Source organism: Peromyscus leucopus, chromosome 8b (assembly GCF_004664715.2).
Source record: "Peromyscus leucopus breed LL Stock chromosome 8b, UCI_PerLeu_2.1, whole genome shotgun sequence".
In the NCBI taxonomy this organism is placed as follows: Eukaryota; Metazoa; Chordata; class Mammalia; order Rodentia; family Cricetidae; genus Peromyscus; species Peromyscus leucopus.
The window spans coordinates 18,459,140-18,476,341 of record NC_051086.1 but is presented as its reverse complement, the minus strand read 5'-3'; the positions used below and the strand labels follow the sequence as shown (position 1 = coordinate 18,476,341).

Below are 17,202 nucleotides of genomic sequence, written 5' to 3'. Positions count from 1 at the left end.
CCTGGTTTTCTCCCCATCCGGTCTTCCTTGTCTTTCCCCATACAAGGGTAGGACCCATGCCTGTTTTCTTTATTACAGTATCCCTGGGCCCAGAACAGTGCCTGAACTAACATAGACTTCAAATTAATATCTGGTAGTGGACAGACGTGTTTCTGACTCTGGTATCCCTATGCCAGTAACTCCACCCCCGTTCCTGACAAGCCCCTCCCTCCATTGTTGTCCTCCACCAGGACCACTGAATGCGCAGGTGTGGCTAGGATTCTCACCTAACTGCAGGGCACAGATGTCCATTCGCTCCATGATGAATTGTAGTAGTGATCCTGAGCTCGCACCCGGACCTCTGCACCTTTGGAGCATCGGACTTGGGCAGAGAGCTTGTCTACGATGAGGGACACATTTTTCTGCAAAGGAGAGGAAGGCATAAGGGCTTTAGACAAAACAAGGCAGGCTGGCATGTTTCTGCAGAACAAGACCTCCTTAAACACAGTGTTATGTTAAGATGCTACCCTTGCACCACCTGCTGGCAGAAGCTGTAAACACAGACTCTCTCTGTCTCTCTGTCTCTGTTTCTGTCTGTCTCTGTCTCGTGTGTGTGTGTGTGTGTGTGTGTGTGTGTGTGTGTGTGTGTGTGTGTGTGTTATTCCCACTGTGCCCCAATGCCGGGGTTATAGGCATTACATTCAGCTTTTACATAGTTTCTGGGAGCTAGAATCCAGGTCTTCACGCAGGAAGCACCTCACTGACTCATGCATCTCCCGGGCCTCGCTTTTCTATCTCGTAAGCTCCAACAGAAATGGCTTGCTCCAGTTTCTGTCTCTGAATAGTAGCCTTGTCCTAAGGCCCCACGGGCAATGACTCCAGTATGGGGCTGACAATGGTGGGACTCAGACCAACCTTCCTTAGCTGTCCTCTGGCTATCCAGAGATACCCTCCCCCGTGCCTGCCAGCTTACAAATGTGACTTCAAATCCTGCAGTGCCACTAAACAGCTGTGGTGCTTCAGGAAAATGTCTTTGGCTCCCTGTGTCTCTCCTTAGTTATGAATGGGTCCCAAAAGTTAACGCCTGCCTCAAAGAACTGTAGCAGGTAAATACAATATTTAGGTAAAGATGCTAAGAAAGCTTCTAGCAAGTAGAAAGTGCTCAACATTACCTAGTTAAGATATGTATGTTAAATACTTATACACAGGGTTGAAACTTAACAAGATTTTGGTAACAGTTAAAATCTGTTTCAAAATAACCTCTTTTAATGTTCCTGCTTTTAGAGAGTGATTTAAGCTGAATTGTTACCACATTCTAAATGATATGTAGGAAAGAGTCTTTACTTGTGATTTTAAAGGCTCTGTAAAACTGTTCCCAAAACCTTGCAAGAGATCACTGTGTTAAGAGTCAGGGGGCTGGAAAGCCACTGTGTTAGCCTGCATGAGAGCAGGCACTTTGCTTTGTAAAATATATATTTATTATACAAGTAGGGATTATCCATATTGGGTGAGACACAGCACCAATGTTCTAGCATTTATTATATGCTCACTCAGTTGAAACAATCATTTTAGGCTCCTGGAACCCAGGTCTCTATATCATCAACAATTTTAGTTGAGGATGGATGGTCGACTGTCCTGGAGGAAGTGGGGTGACTGGAGTCACAACCTTTGCCTCCAGCTGACTGATGCTGTGTCCCAGTTCTGTCACTGCTCTAGCTGGGTGAACTTGGACAAGTCAGAGCCTCTCTGGGCATCACTGTCCTCTGTGGAGAGGTGACAGTAATACTTGCTGCCTTTGGGTCCTTGTGTGGATTGTGTGTGATACACACAGAGAACTCTTAGTATGGTTCTAGTCCTGTGGCAAGCGCCTGGTTGTTAGGATCTTCACATTGTCCCTAATGGGCTGCATAAATCCGACTTGGATACACTGTGCCTACATCCCCGCCTTACCTTTCCTTTCTTGCCATGGACCTCAACAGAGAACTTGAGGGAGAAGTAGGAATGGGGAGTGCTCCAGGAGTCAGGGTACTCCCAGGATACCTCCACCTGAGAGTTCTTCAAAGGCTTCACCTGCAGGTTCTTGGGTGGGTCTGGTTTGACTGCAGAAGAGCACAAACATTCTTTATTATCCTGCCGAGCTTTGGAGCCAGGGTTTAGACTTCTGATCTTGGATGAGAGGTCCTTCCCCCTTCTAGTCTCTATAGTTCCTTCACTTCTCTGAGCACCTGGGCAGAACCTGTGAGGGACCTCAGCTGAGGATGCTTTCCCATTTGAGGAAGTCACTCTTGTTGACTGCATCCTATGTCCTTGAACTTTTTCTTCACTGCATGGACTGGCAGGCCCTGATGGGTGAGTCATTCTACTTAATAAAGACTAGTATCTGGGCTCTGCCATCAGGGACACCCTCTCTGGGCTTGATCCCCCACTTTGCACTAAGCATGTAGCTGATTCAAGATTTGTAATCCATTAGGTGCCACCACTGGACTCTGTCTGAGGATACAGTGACTATCATGATCTTCAAGTGGCACTTTCTTCTAGATAGAGAGACATCTCTGGAGTATACTCCAGTTTAGGAAGCCTAGCTCTTTTCGACACAATGACTATATTGTTCTTGGTAGACCCTTCACAAATACCCTTCATTAGTATTGTTAATAGTATGAATAATAATAATGTAATAATAATACAACCAACATCTGTGCTTCAGGTCTCTGCCAAATGTCATCTCCTCAGAGGGTACCTCCCTGGCCATCTCCTGTGAACAAGACCCACCCCCACCAAGTACAGACTTCTGCAAATTCTGCATCACATTCTCTGATCCCATCACATTCTCTCGGGATGATCATTCCATGAATATGTGGTAAAAGAAATGAGGCCAAACGCTCTGTCAATTTAGAAGTAGATGTCCAAGGGAATTTATAGCTACACATATATATGTGGATGCTAGAGAAAAATGAGTTGTGAAAACTGCAATTGGTAGGGAAGTTCTGCTCTCAGTATGGATGATCTGCTCCAGTGACTCTCAGATTCATCATTCATCAACCTGGGTAGCAGATTAGACACATCACAAAATGCCTGCTACATGAGGGAGATCAGGATCTGGGCTGCCAGCTGTGAGATTGGAGATCTGGGGAAAGGCGGCTTAATCTCTCAGTTTCCTCCTCTGCAAAATGCAGACCATAATGTCTATATCATGCTTTTCAGGAGGTGCAGAAGGAAAAAGACTGCAGATAAATCCTATACCCCAGGGGCTCGTGAGCATGTGGCAAAGAGCATCTTTGCTTCCCAAGGGTCTTTACTTTTTGGGCACGTGCTCGCACACAAAACTCACTGATGTCCCTGATGAAGAAGCCGGTGCTGTAGTTCTCATATTTATACTTGTGCTGGGCCTCCATCACCAGTTCAATGGGCAAGGTCTCCTCGGCAGTTGGGCAAGTGATGTCCTCCTGGCATGCCACCGAGTACTTCTTATAGTCCCTTTGGTCCACTGTGACCTTCTCTGCAGACAGAGACGCTGCTCCACATGTCACTGCTCGGGACTCAGAGGAACTGATGGCCAAGACAGAAATTGTTCTGTGTTATAGATCAGAGAGCAAGTGACTGGTGACTATAGTCTGTCTGAGAACAGGCCACGTAGCTGGTTAGATTTATCCTCTGGGCTTAAAAAAATCCCAGCCCTTTCCAGCAAAGGAAGCTTAGTTCTAAGAGACTAAAACGTAAATCTCTGGCCTAAATGAATCTGGAAATGCTTTAATGAAAGACAACCTGCTTAAAACCCTTTATTGAAAATTTAAATTTTCTCTGTATCATTCATAAGATCAGCAGGTGCAAATTATAAAGAACATGACAAAGATGTTTATAAAGAAAATATATGTATCTCTGTCATCCCATTTGAATTCAAATCTGAGTCCCAAATATAATATTATTTACAGCTTTCTAGAGTTTTCCAAAGAATATTCAAGATAATCATATACACATATATATGCACATATGTATTTTTATCTACTTATTAGCATGACTTTAAAAAACAAGAAAATTATATATATATATGTATATATATATATATATATATATATGATTTCATAACCATCTTTTTTCCTCTCTGAAAGTATTGTGGGGAATTCTCTAAGCAGAACATATAAGTTAGGTTATTTTTTTCAATAAATGCACATTAATGCTCTATTTGAGTATGCCTTTGCTAATTCTGCAAAATATCCCAGTGTCCCTTATCCATGCAACAGTGACTTCATGAACATGTGCAAGAATTTCTCTAGCAAGAAAATTTATTATGTGTCTCTAATTTTTTTTAAGCACATAGAGGTCTGGCATGTTACTATAGGTAACTATAGGTAGCATCCTGCAATGTACGTGGGGTCTGCTTAGGGGCCACCTTTACCAGCTCAGAAAATTTTCATTTTCATACGAGCAGCAAGGACTCTGATTTCACTCCAAACCATAATATTCCCTAGTTATGTTCAAAGTCATAGCAAATTCATGCTAAAGATGGGAAACTGAGTCCCCAGTTTACTTATTTAAATAGTATTAGAGCCAGGGTGTTTATCCCACTGCGCTCCGTGGCTCAGGGAGTTAGCTGAGAACTGCAGACAGTTCCAGGGCAGCCTGACACACCAGCTATGCAGCCCTGGGAAATGGTTCCTGAAGGAAAGCCCAAGTGTGTTGGCCAAAGTGAACTTGAGAATAGTGGTGTTGGTAGGGCAGAAAGAAGTTGAAAAGGCTCTAGGAAAATTTCAGAAGGCCTCAGAGGGCTCTGGAATCTGCGTCAGGGTTTCCAAGAGTGAGGCCCTAGAGCACTTGTTTCTGTTTTTGGCGCACAGTAGAGTTTTGGCAAGTTATTTGTAGCTATGAGTTCTTTTTAATTTCTCCCCATGGTGCTGTGAGCCTTAATGAAGCGCTGCCAGGCAATTTGGATGAGTGAATTCACACTCACCAGAGAACTGTTCTCGGAGGGCCAGCTTAAAGCTCCATGTTACTTCCTTGGGCAAGCAGAGGGAAGGTGAAAAAAAAATATAGGTTCGACTTTGCTGTCCCCATACCATTCCCTGATAATCCATGGACAGTTTCTACTTATTTTCTTTGTGAAATAGGTCTAGGAAAATGTTGAGAAACAAGAGCAGCTTCCTTACCTGCTGCTACTCTTGAGGTTGAACTTCAAGTCCGTGCTGACTGCCGTCAGCCACCAGCAGGTGAACCGTCCAGAGTAATTTGCTGCCTCGCATTTCAGGAAGGTCTTATTTTTGGGATCTGTGTTAGAAAAGAAAAGAAAAACCAATATTTAGGAGTTTTCTTTTAGTAAAGGAAGACTAGGGTATTTTATTTATTTGTTTTTTTATTATGGATGGATCACAAGCCACTAAATGGTACAAGGGTGGGGATTTTTGAGACAAAGTCTCATGTAGCTTGGGCTGACAATATAGAAGGATCTAGAACTCCTTGTCCTTTTCTGTAATGCTGACAATAGGTACCAACCATTTTGCTCAGCTAGATGCAGTCTTTTTTCCTCTTGTGGTATTGAGGATCGAACCCAGGGCCTTGCACATGCTGGACAAGCACTCTACCACCAAACCGTGTGCCACACATGGTATTCTTTCATCAGCTTCCTTGGAAAGCTGCTGTGTTGGCATGTATTTCAGCACAGATTGGTAATATCTGGATAGGATGCTCTTTCTGTAGAGTGTGAGGTACCACACATACTTACTTTACACCCATTAGACAGAAATATGAATTTTTCCAAGTTGTCACCCTAGTACTGAGTTATTAATTGGACATATTGCCTAACTTTCAACAGATATCCAATAACATCGATTTCATTCAAAGAAAACTTGAGAACATGCATTCAGAAAACAATTAAACTCTCTCAATATTAGATATTAATGGCCAATAGCCCAAGAATTCCAGGAAAGCCAAGGGAAATGGAGATTCCAGGACTTATGTTTAATCATTTACTGCACTAAATATGTCCTGCCTTTTCAAATTTTTAATGTTTCTATTTCTTGGGAGGGACAAATGAGCTCCGAAGATAGTGAAGTTGATAAAATTGTCCTACAAGCACAAGGAGCTAAGTTCAGTCCCTAACTAGGGAAAAATGCCAGGAGTGATGTCATGTACTTGTAATCTCAGAGCTGGGAAGGCAGAGACAGGAAGGTATCTGGGTTTCACTGGTCAGCCAGTCCAGCTTATTGGTGAGCTATGGCCCAATGAGAGTTCTTGTCTCAAAGGAGATGGGAGGCATTTCTGAGGATAATACCCAGGTTGTCCTTTGGCCTCCACACACATATACACCTGTACACACCTGTACACACACACATACACGCACACACTACTACTACTACTACTATACTACTACTACTATATACTTTTAAAGGAGAAGTAGAAGAATAGATACTATCCCAGAGAATGGAATTACCTTTTTGGTCCTTCAAGATATCAGTGGACCAAATTCCATCTTCCCTCTTGTGAAGCAGCAGAAGTGAGTGGCTCAGAGTCTCGCCCCCTTTGTGGCAGGTGTATTGGCCAGCATCCGAAAACTCTTTGACTTGGATGGTCAGGGTTTTTCCAGAGCCGACAACTTCACTGCTCTGGTCTGAGGTCCAGGTGATATCATCTTCTTCAGGAGTGTCACAGGTGAGGACCACTCTTTCTCCAGGGGCACCAGGGGACCAGTCCACCTCTACAACATAAACTGGAGAGGACCAGCAGTGAAGACCTGGATGGTGAGCTTCATGAACTCTGGAACTAGGTTTCATTTACTGTCTTGGCAGTCCCTCTGCCTGGGCACATCATTGCTCACAAGAGTTTTGCAAATGCTTGCTGAGATGGCCTGAGGGCATGGAGCCCTGTCTAGACTCAAGGTCACAGAACAGAGAAACGATTTTATAGCTGCCACCAAGTCATTAACTGGCAGTTGGCCTATAATAATTAATCTCTGATTAGCAGGCACTTAGGGAAAACCTTGAAACAAGAAAGATGAAAACGGTACAAGATTCGTTGTTAGAGATCTGGAAATGGAGGTGGGGGTTGGGTGTGGGAATAAACTTCCAGTTACAGTTCATAGGGAATATGGCCCAGTGTTGTGTTGAGCAGAGTGAACACAGCAGCTTCAAGTATAGTTATGGAGGAAGACAGAGCAGGAAATTCTGTCTCCTCTAATTGGAAAGGGGATTTTGAGTAAGAGACTGAACCACCAGGAGCCTCAGAGTCCTTGCAAAATGACAGGAACAATAGGGTCTATACTTGTAGATTTGGCTGGGAGATGGATAAAAACGCAGACCTCAGCACAGAAACTGCAACATAGCTCTGTGCTAGCCTTCTCCTCCTCCTCCTCATCATCATCATCATCCACAGACCAAAGAGCCAGGCAAATGCACTGAAAAACTCTTAAAAATAATCCAGGAAGGTTTAAGATTTTAGTCCCTTCTGCATGAACCTCATCAATGGAGATTGTCATTAGCTGCCCCCCTCTTTTTAAAAAAAAGCTAATTTACATGAGTATGAATAAGTAGATGAGAGTTTCCTCATTTTTTTTGAAGGACAGTACTGATGCCAAGGAGCTAAGCAAAGTCCCATCAAGTGTGAAGTGTGACAAGTACTGTAGTTCAGATCTTTAGTCTCCTGTGCTAGGCAATGGATTTCTAATGCCAGTTTCTAACTGAGCCCCCAGGAATAGCTCCATAAGGTATTTTGGAGAATGTCCCATCAAAGCTTCATTTATCTGGTTACCCACATATCAATTATTAATCGAAAGAATAACTTAATGCAGTGATCCTCAAAGCCTGGCAGGTCTTCCAACCTCCATCATCAGCATCAGCAGGAAACTCATCCACAATGTGTGTTCCCGGTTGCTGAGTCAGAAATGTTGGGGTGGCCCCAGTGGCCCATTTGGTAAGTCTTCTGGATTTTCTTGATGTTTGATTAAGTATGGGAGACGTAGTGATAGAGAGCTGGGGTTTTGGAATGGCGCAGCTATGGATCAGAACCAGCCAGAGGCTTTAAGAAAGCTTTGGGTGTGGGAAGGGACAAGGAGCTACTTTAAGCTTACTGTCACCATCTTTAGAGACATTCACTTTGTAGCTCAGGCTGGCCTCAAACTCGGGGCCGTCTTCTTGCCTTGACCTACCAAGTTCAGGGATTACAGGCATGAACCACCATGCCTAGCTCTGATGTCATTATTTTAAAAATGAAAATAAAACAGGGCTTTCTTTAGAAGGTGACATATAAACTAATTGGTATGCAAGCTTAAGACAGCTCCCTCAAGTGCCCCGTGAATGGTGGCTTTGTGACTGGCATTCAAACAGAAGGCATTGTGAAATGCAGAGCTCTCACTTTACATCAGTGGGATTTGTAACTGCTGAATGGGAAGCGAAGATAAGAGGTAAAAACCACTGGAGGCCAAACTCTTTGGAAATCATTAGCTTGAGCTGACACCTAACCACAGGAACCTTTGGCTTCCTCCAGGGTTTTCTTTGTCCTACAGGCAAGTGAACAGCTCTGCAGGTTATTTTCCTGTTAGAACCTGGACTCAGAAACCCCAGAAGACCTTGCCCCAAGGGCAGGAAAAGATATCCTGGCGATACTGGAAGCAGCACTTAGTTGTCCACTGGGCTACAGGCCATCGCTGTGACTCCATCACAAGCCTTCTCTGTGCTTCTCAAGTTGATTTTCTGAAATGTCTGTGGTTTACCATGTTAACGAAGGAGTTAACCCTTCCTGGCCTCAGTTCCTTCCTAAGCACTCTAAAAATCCCTAGGTTGTAGAGCTGGCTGTGGCAACAGCTTTACTTGGGAAAGGATCCAAAATTCTATTGGGGTGGGTGGCCAAACTTCTTGAAATTATTATTTTTAAAATAGCATTTAATTCTTCCGTGTGTGTGTGTGTGTGTGTGTGTGTGTGTGTGTGTGTGTGTGTGTGTGTGTACACATGCCATAGCTCATGTCTGGAGGTCAGAGGGCAGTTTGGAGCATTTGGTCCTCTCCTATCATGTGATCAAATCCAGGTCATCAGACTTGGCAGCAGCACCCTTACCTGATAAGTAATTTTCTAGCTCCTTGACTCTTTGGAATGAAAACACTGACCTCAATTTTTTTTTAGGTACCAATTTTGGTATTGTACTGTTTGGGTTCTCAAAATACTATTTCTAATCATCAGGCAAGAAATCTTGTCATTTTAATTTATGTTCATTTCCTCTTTATGGGCACAGGAAAGAGTTGCTTCTTGCTCTCCTTTAGAATCTTCTAGCACCTAAACTACACAGGCTCTGAACTGAGACTGAACTGGGGTCAAGTCCTGTTCCACCCTTTGTGGGCAAGTTACTTGATCTCTTGAGCCTCGGTTTTCAAAATCTGTAAAATGGAATACTCCCACTTTATATAGTGTTGTGAAATTAAATGAGGTTCTATGTTCAATAAATATTAAATATTACTATAGTATATGTGGTGGTTTGAAAGCAAATGGTCCCCAAAGGGAGTGGCACTACTAGGAGGTATGGCTTTGTTGGAGTGGGTGTGGCTTTGTTGAAGCAGGTGTGGCTTTGTTGGAGTGGGTGTGGCTTCGTTGGAGGAAGTGTATCACTGTGGAAGTCGGCTTTGAGGTCTCCTTTGCTTAAGCTACACTCAGTGTGGTAGACAGTTCATTTGTTGCCTGTACATCAAGATGTAGGACTCTCAGCTACTTCTCCAGTGCCACGTCTACCTGCACACTACCATGTCCCACCATAATGGACTGAACCTCTGTACTGTAAATGAGCCACCCCAATTAAATATTTTCCTTTGTAAGAGTTGCTGTGGTCATGGTGTCTCTTCACAGCAGTAGAAACCCTAACTGAGACAGTATAGCTATAAAAGCAGAAATTACCAACATTATTATGTTGGATTTCATGAAACATTTGAGATTCTTTTAGGTACATCTGAGGACTGAGTTGATGGCATTTGCTAAGGGTGAGATAATACAAGGACAGAGAGAGCTCCTTGCTATGCCAACACTATGCTAATAATCTTGTTGCCATTGGGATAATGAAAAGTCCAGAGACTTTGTTTTAAGCATTAGGGCTGGCCAATATTTATGTCCACTTTATCATACGTTGTCTTCTGTATTCATTAACGTATTCAGTAGCCCATGTGGTCAGTGTCAATATTGACACCCAACTAAGAAAACTGAGGCTGTGAGGTTGTCCAAGTCAAGGTTTCAGAATCAATACCTGGCAGAACCATGATTTGAACCCAAGTCAATCTGAACATCAATCCCAAAGTGGCGAGAGGAAAACCACCACGGTGAGGACAATGTAGTGTAGTGTAGTGTGGAGGAGCAGCAGAGGGCAGAAGTCAATACTGCTACTTACATTCTCTACTAGGGAATTTCAGTTGTTTGAAAGAGTCGTTTTAGTATTACAGTATTACAGGCAAAGATCATATCCCCTTTGCCACCACAGTCTACCTGAAGCTCCTTTCCTGTCATCCAACATGAAAACAAAACAAGGTAGAGACCCCAGAGATGGAAGAAGAGAGGATAACCCTGCATCTTCCCCGAGGAGACTCCATGCGTGGCTGTCCACTTCAGTCTGTTTTCCCAGCAGCTGCCTTGAGCTCAGGCTTAGATCCTGGAGCTCCATAGAAAACAAGGAAAGACTGCTTACCATCTTTCTCCAGCTCCCATATGGCCATGAGCGGAGATGCCAGCAGAACCACGGCAAACCAGGAGATGGTCAGCTTCTGATGATACATCTGTATGGAGAAGCAGGAGGAAGAGGAGGAGGAAAGGAAGAGACAGGAAAATAGGGCAGAGAATGTCAACCGTTGTCCAGTTAACCAAACCACACTTTCTTTGCCTTCTAATATTGACCTTCCCCCTTCTCTTCCACACTGTCAGCTACCAGGATTATAGGAGGTCCATTCTAGTTTTGGATAAAAACATCTCCGAATGGAGAATCATAGGCTACCTGGAGCTGAAAGAATCCTAGGGCCCAGCTATCTGATACTATTTATTGAGAGAGAGAGAGAGAGAGAGAGAGAGAGAGAGAGAGAGAGAGAGAGAATGTGCACGTGTGCGTGTGCATGTTGGCATGTGTGAAGGTCAGAGGACAATTTTTGGGAGTTGGCTCTTTCCTTCCACTATGGGTTCATGGCTCAAACTCAGGTCCTCAGGCTTGTGTAGCGAGACATTTTACCTGCTGAATTTGTCTTGCTGATACTATACTTCTCACCCTCCTTTTTTTTTTTGAGACAGAATCATCTCAGCCCTGGCTGTCCTGGAACTCACTCTGTAGACTAGGCTGGCCTCAAACCCACAGAGATCCACCTGCCTCTGCCTCCTGAGTGCTACGATTAAAGGTAAGCGCCATCATACCTGGCTCATTATCTTATCCGTTTAAGGCTCAGAAACATAAGCTTAGAGATGGAACATGGCTTCCTGGATTCACATACTGCACTTACTTACTTCATTCTGATTGTAATATTAATATAACCCACAGAGAGTGTTGATTCTGATTGTAATATTAATATAACCCCCAGAGAGTGTTGAACAGAGCGGGAAACAGTTTTCACCTACACAGGGCTTTCTAGGAACAACACTGCTGTGCTACAAATATGTCCTCAGACAGTGTGAGCTCTGCCTCCCCTCTCACGGAGCAGCTGTATCACTGCCCAATGTGCAGAAAGCACAGGGATGCCCCAGGCTAATGGACCAGGTTAGGTGTGGGAAAGATGAGGCAGGGGTAAACTTCCAAGTTCTGGCAAGAACCTGTAGTGCTTAGGTTGTGTAAACCTAGGCAGACATTACTCCAAATTCTAAGCCAGCTCTCACCCTCATAACAAGACTCAGCATTTCATAAGCTTGAGTATATGGTATAACCCAGACTTCCTAAGACTGCTGAGTCTCATCCCAGAGTGTCTGATTTAACCTGCTTGAAGGTGCCAGAAGCTGATGCCTCTGGTCCATGGAACACATTATAAGGCAAATGTGTTAGCCAGTGTTTAGGATCCAGAACTCCTACAAATCAAGGTATTCTTTGGTGGAAGACAATAACACATTGACTGACCCACCATGGAATACTGAAGTACATAAATCAGCCACCATCTTATATTGTAACCCAGTCTAGATAACCCAGGGTTAGCAGAAATCTTTCGACTGTGAAGTTTATTCCACACTCATAAATGTGGTTGAGATGATTATCGACTAATTAATTCCCTTCTATCTTGAAGGAGGATGCTACCATCTGGCAGGGACAAGATTTGAGAGACCACAGGTCTAGTCCATATGAATCAAGGCTTAAATATTCCAAGCAAATACCTTAAGCATGAGCTTGCGTTGGTTCGGAATCATGCCTTTGCCAGACCTGCTGCTAACCTTTGTGGACCGTGCTATGTCCTCTCTTTCCTTACAGATATCACCAAGGACAGAGACAGGGCTAGACACCAGGCCTTGTCCAGGTCCAAGTGATCATACAGCCAAGGACTAGCTGAAACGGGCACTGGTTGGTTCATTCGTTGGCTTGGAGTCAAGCAGACATGTGCTTGGATTCTGGCCCTACTACTCAGTAGCTGTGTGGTGTTGGTCTTGTTCCCCTGAGCCCTACTCACTTCTAGTGAAGGGTTATGTGGTCTTAAAGGGCTGTGAGGTGTGCAACGAGATGATATGGTAGAGTAGGCAACTGATGGCGGGTTACCTTGCATTAGCAAAAGAACTAGGGGAAATTTTGAAATTCTTTCTGTTTTGTATACAGAAGGTTTAAAAATAAAAAAAAAAAAATCTGCCAGGCTGGAGAGAGATGCTCAGGGAAGGTGGCACAATTATATATGGCTGTAAAGCCCAGATGGCAACACTCTAGGAAGGGAAAAAAGGCAGAGATGCCTGGCCCTTCCTGGTGAACTCTTTATATGCTCTCAACACAGGGCCTTTTCCCTTTGGCTACGTGCCAAGCATTTCCTCTGTGGGCCTCAGGTGCTTTTGAGCATCACACGTGAACCATATTTCAGGTTGAAGGGAGTCCTGGCAATGGTCCAAGGAATAATCTTCGTTTCAGCATCACCTACATCTTAGATCATAGAATGCCAGCAGAGGGGGGAATTGGTGGTGGGTCGCCTCTTCATCAAACCCACACAAGCAAAAAGGGTGCAGGATGCGGCCAGGCTTTGGCTTTCTGGCTGAGCAGCAGATGCTGGGGAGCTCTGTCTCTCTTGCTCCACAATCCTTCGACCTGGTAAGATTCGATGATTCAGTAGTTTTTGTTTGTTTGTTGAATATGATTTCATTAGTTTTCTAAACTCCTGCTATTCTTGCACAAAGGACACAGGAACCCTGGGCTAGAGAGGTCTAGCTCCCTAGAGTACGCAAATGCTCCTGGGCACAGGACCCCTGAGTGGACATCCCTTTTGAAAGTTTCATTCTGTTTTTTTTTTTAAAATACAAATAGAGAAATAGTATTTAAAAGTAAAAATGCCCAGAAATAACAATACACGGCACAGATGGCATGAGGGGCATGGCAAAGGACCGTGGTTCCAGAGCCGGGCAGACCTCGCTCTGCCCCTTGTCAGTTACGAGACCCTGACAAGTTGTACTGACTTCATCAAACCTCATACTCCTAGACTGTAAAATAGGAACTCTGTCAGGATAGGAGTTCATGAAACAACTCACAGAAAGTGCCAGCTTGATCCCCAAATGAAACCAGGACCCCAAATACCTGCTCTTCTCCTCCCTCAGCACTTACTGCAACAGCAATGGTTTGGTTACATCTTTAATGTGTATTGCCCCCCCCAATACTGAGGTCTGATGGCAGAATTCACGTTTGTCTTGTCTTATACCCTAGTGGGAGTCCATGGATTATTGGTGCAATAATCATAGCATTTTAGATCTGAGCAGAATGAACCTTGGAGACAACCTAACCTCATCTTGAAACACTGCTTGAACAAATTGAACTGCCAGCTGAGGCTTAATGGTCACTGTGTAAAAACATGACGTCAACCTGACCTCTCCGGTGCTCCTGACTTTATTTACCTGGGTGAGCAGAAGAAACCAGCCTGTGAAGATGATCTTTTGTCCCCTTTCTCACAGATTTTAGAACCCTTTAGGAAGGAGTTTTGAACACAACTAAGGCTTTACAGTTTTGCAGAGGTGGCCAAATTAGTTAACAATCCAAAAGAACCACAGAACCCAGCCATCCAATTTGACTATCACAGCTGACTCTATAGCCCATCACAGGGAAGGAAGCAAGTATGGCGTTCAGTAACTTTAAGGGGTGCAAGAAAGGCTTTTAAAAAAGTTTTCACTAGTAAGGCAAGAACAGAATTTGACTACATTCTTTAAAAGACAAGTATTAGTACTTAAGAACACACACGTGTGTATGTGTTTATATAGACAAAGCAAACCTATCAGATACCCATCTGTTTATAGGGTTGAAACACATTATTAATAGCTCATTCTTTTTTTTTTTTTGAGACAGGGTCTGAAAATTATCGTGTAGCCCCCAAATTTGTTCATTCTGCCCCCCAGCTCCCAAATTTGGGGATCATGGGTGTGCACCATCATATTGTAATTAGCTGACTTTTAAATGAATATTTGAAACCTCTGTCCCCAAAGTACCTATTTCTCAGCAGCAGGTAAGCCCTCAGGGATACTTTCAGAACCCCCTGATCCCACTCCCATGATGCCTGGGTCAGGGTAGCACACCCCTGGAGTCTGTACCCGGACAGTCTTTAGGCTCAGAGAATTAGTGGTAGGGAACAGGAGAGTACTCACCTTGCTTCGCTCCGGGCTGCCTGGTCTGGTGTGCCTCGACCACTGACTGTTCCTTCTGCTGCTGCTCTTGTTCCTAGAGCTTATATACTCTACTCCTACAGAACTTTCTGATGGAAACCCAAACTAGAAACTGACTAGTCCCAATTGCAACATTGAAAACTAGTGTCAAAACATTTTGGGGAATTTTAAGAAGTTCCTCCCCCCCCCTCCTTGTCTCTCTGTGTGCATCCATCACACAGAAGGAATACAGACATCGAAATCCCAGGTAAGAGGAAATGACTTCGGGTGTGGAAAAAGGAAGGAGACAGATGCTAATTTCTGTTTACATCATGTCCAAGGTGAATAGAGGCGGCAAATGGCCAACCTCCCTCCCCAGGATTCCACAGGCTGGGGAAGAAAGGAAGGTCATGTCCCCAACTGAATTCATGGTTCATGCCACAGTCAAATGACTTAAGGAACACTCTATAATTCTGAAGTCAAGGCAGATGAGATGACCAGCAAAGAGCCTAGCGCCAGCTTTCCCTATTAACATCTGGGTTCAGAAGCTATTACCATCTGTTTGGCTCCATGTGCGCACACAGACACACCTCTGTTGTCTGTGTCTAGAGGCAGCCCACGGGAAGTGGATGACTAAAAAGATTCACTGTGTATTGACATATCTCCTATGCTCATACTCATGGACCCATGATAACAGGAGCTGAACTAGCCACAGACAAGCTTTTAGATGACCGATCCCATACTCAAAAGTCATCCTTTTGGATACCCAGACTATGTCATTTCATTAATCACATATCTGTGGTCCTAGGAACCCCGAGAAATTTCTCCTCTTGGGGGATTTAAAATTGTAAAGAGCTGTGCAGTGGTGTACAAGATGTTAACTCCCTTCCCCGTCTTCACCCAGAAACACCAGTTCTTGCCCTTCTACTTCACAGACCCATGTGGGCCTCTCTCAAAGCTGCCGATAGAGGGCGCCTCGCCGAGGACATCCCCGGTCGCTTCTTCATTCCTGTCCCAGGCCTGGGTCCTCGCCGCCTGGGAAGTTCCTAGGGCTGAGGCTGGACCCGGTCAGGTTTCGGGTGGTGAAGATTTCCGGGCTAGCTTTCTTCGAAGTGTCAGCCTGCCTAGGGGGGAAAACGGGAAACTTGGGTGAGAACTGCGGAGCTTCCCAACTGCAAACTTCCTCCCTCCTGCAGCCTGGCTGCAATCCCTCGCTTCAGGCTGAGGGTGGAGACACCAGTCATAGGAAGGTAGCTAGTGGCCTCCCTGAACTTTGATTCCTAGGCTTCAAGTGAAACTGGCTTTGTATACAAGATTATTCTTAAGTGAACAAAGCAGGTTTCATTGCATGTTGGTTGTGTTATATAGTGTGTGTGTGCGTTGTGTGTGTGTATTTCACAACTGACACGGGAGGAGGAGGGACTTTCTGCAGTTCCCTGAATTTGATTGTTACAACAAATATTTAAATATGTGACAACTTGGTTGTGCATGTGTATCTGTCTGTAATAAAGTTTGAAATGCCCCCAACCAATTACTAGAGGGTGCTGAACAGCTACGGTGATATGAAATTGACGTAGAACTATTTAGAGAGAGTGCATCGCTGTTGCTGAGCCCTTACACCCTTTCCCTATAAATATACACAAACATGAGCTAAGACAACCCCCCCCAACAGATGACTAATATTTTATTCATGTGTTTATAAGAGCATCTTCAAAATTTTGGAGATATATGATTGATAACATAAAATCTCAGTTAAAAAAATAATGTGCTGGTTATGGCAAAACTCTGAGGGCAATCATAGTCTCTATGACTGGGATTTTGCTGCTTAGGCTGATCCTACATGCAAAGCTCAGGGTCATTTCTGCCCATCTCACCCAAGGAATACATAAGATCATAGTCTCTGGTCTGAGAACTGGATCCAGCCCCTTCCTGACAAACTGTCTCACCTTTCTGAGCCTCACAGCCGCAGTGCAGGGCCAGTAAATGTCCTCCAAGCTTAGGTCAGCTGTGAAGACAAAAGGGATTTCATGGTGTGCACCAAGCAAAGAAGTCTGGGGCTGAAGAATCTCTCCTTAGGCCTATTGATTGTTTTATCCCACCCTGTCCCTGAAGGGCTCTAGGTGGCTCACAGGGTGAGGTCAAAGACTGCTAGAGGAATAGAAGATCCAAGGGAGGGGTGTAAGGAGTAACAGTGGGGCTCCCAGGCAGGCTTCCTCATGAAGCTGTTTGGCTATGGTTGAGTTCATTTGGCTCGGAGTCTCCAGGCAGCCCAGACAAGTAAGATAAACTTGACCTCATCCCATGAGCCTATTTTGATTGGTTCAGCTTACCCACAGAGGAAGTACTTCCTATCAGATAGACTTCAAAGTCTATCTGCATATGACAACAAAATTCAGCTGTGTAGACCTCATAGTAGGAGACTCATTCAGTAGACCTAGAGTGGGGGTGCAGGGCTCTCCCTTTGAACTAATGTATCAGGTAGTTCTA

At 44.3% G+C, this 17,202-nt stretch overlaps 1 protein-coding gene across 1 annotated transcript; it reads right to left on the bottom strand.

The window, feature by feature from the left end:
• Positions 1-266: 266 nt before the first annotated feature.
• On the bottom strand, positions 267-10,709 carry Il12b (interleukin 12B). Its single transcript, XM_028864322.2, has 6 exons — positions 10,622-10,709; positions 6,401-6,676; positions 5,121-5,238; positions 3,308-3,525; positions 1,930-2,078; positions 267-401 (listed from the first exon to the last, which is right to left on the bottom strand). Exons 1-6 carry the CDS (start codon positions 10,707-10,709, stop codon positions 267-269), a joined length of 984 nt encoding a protein of 327 aa, XP_028720155.1.
• Between the last annotated feature and the right edge of the window lie 6,493 nt (positions 10,710-17,202).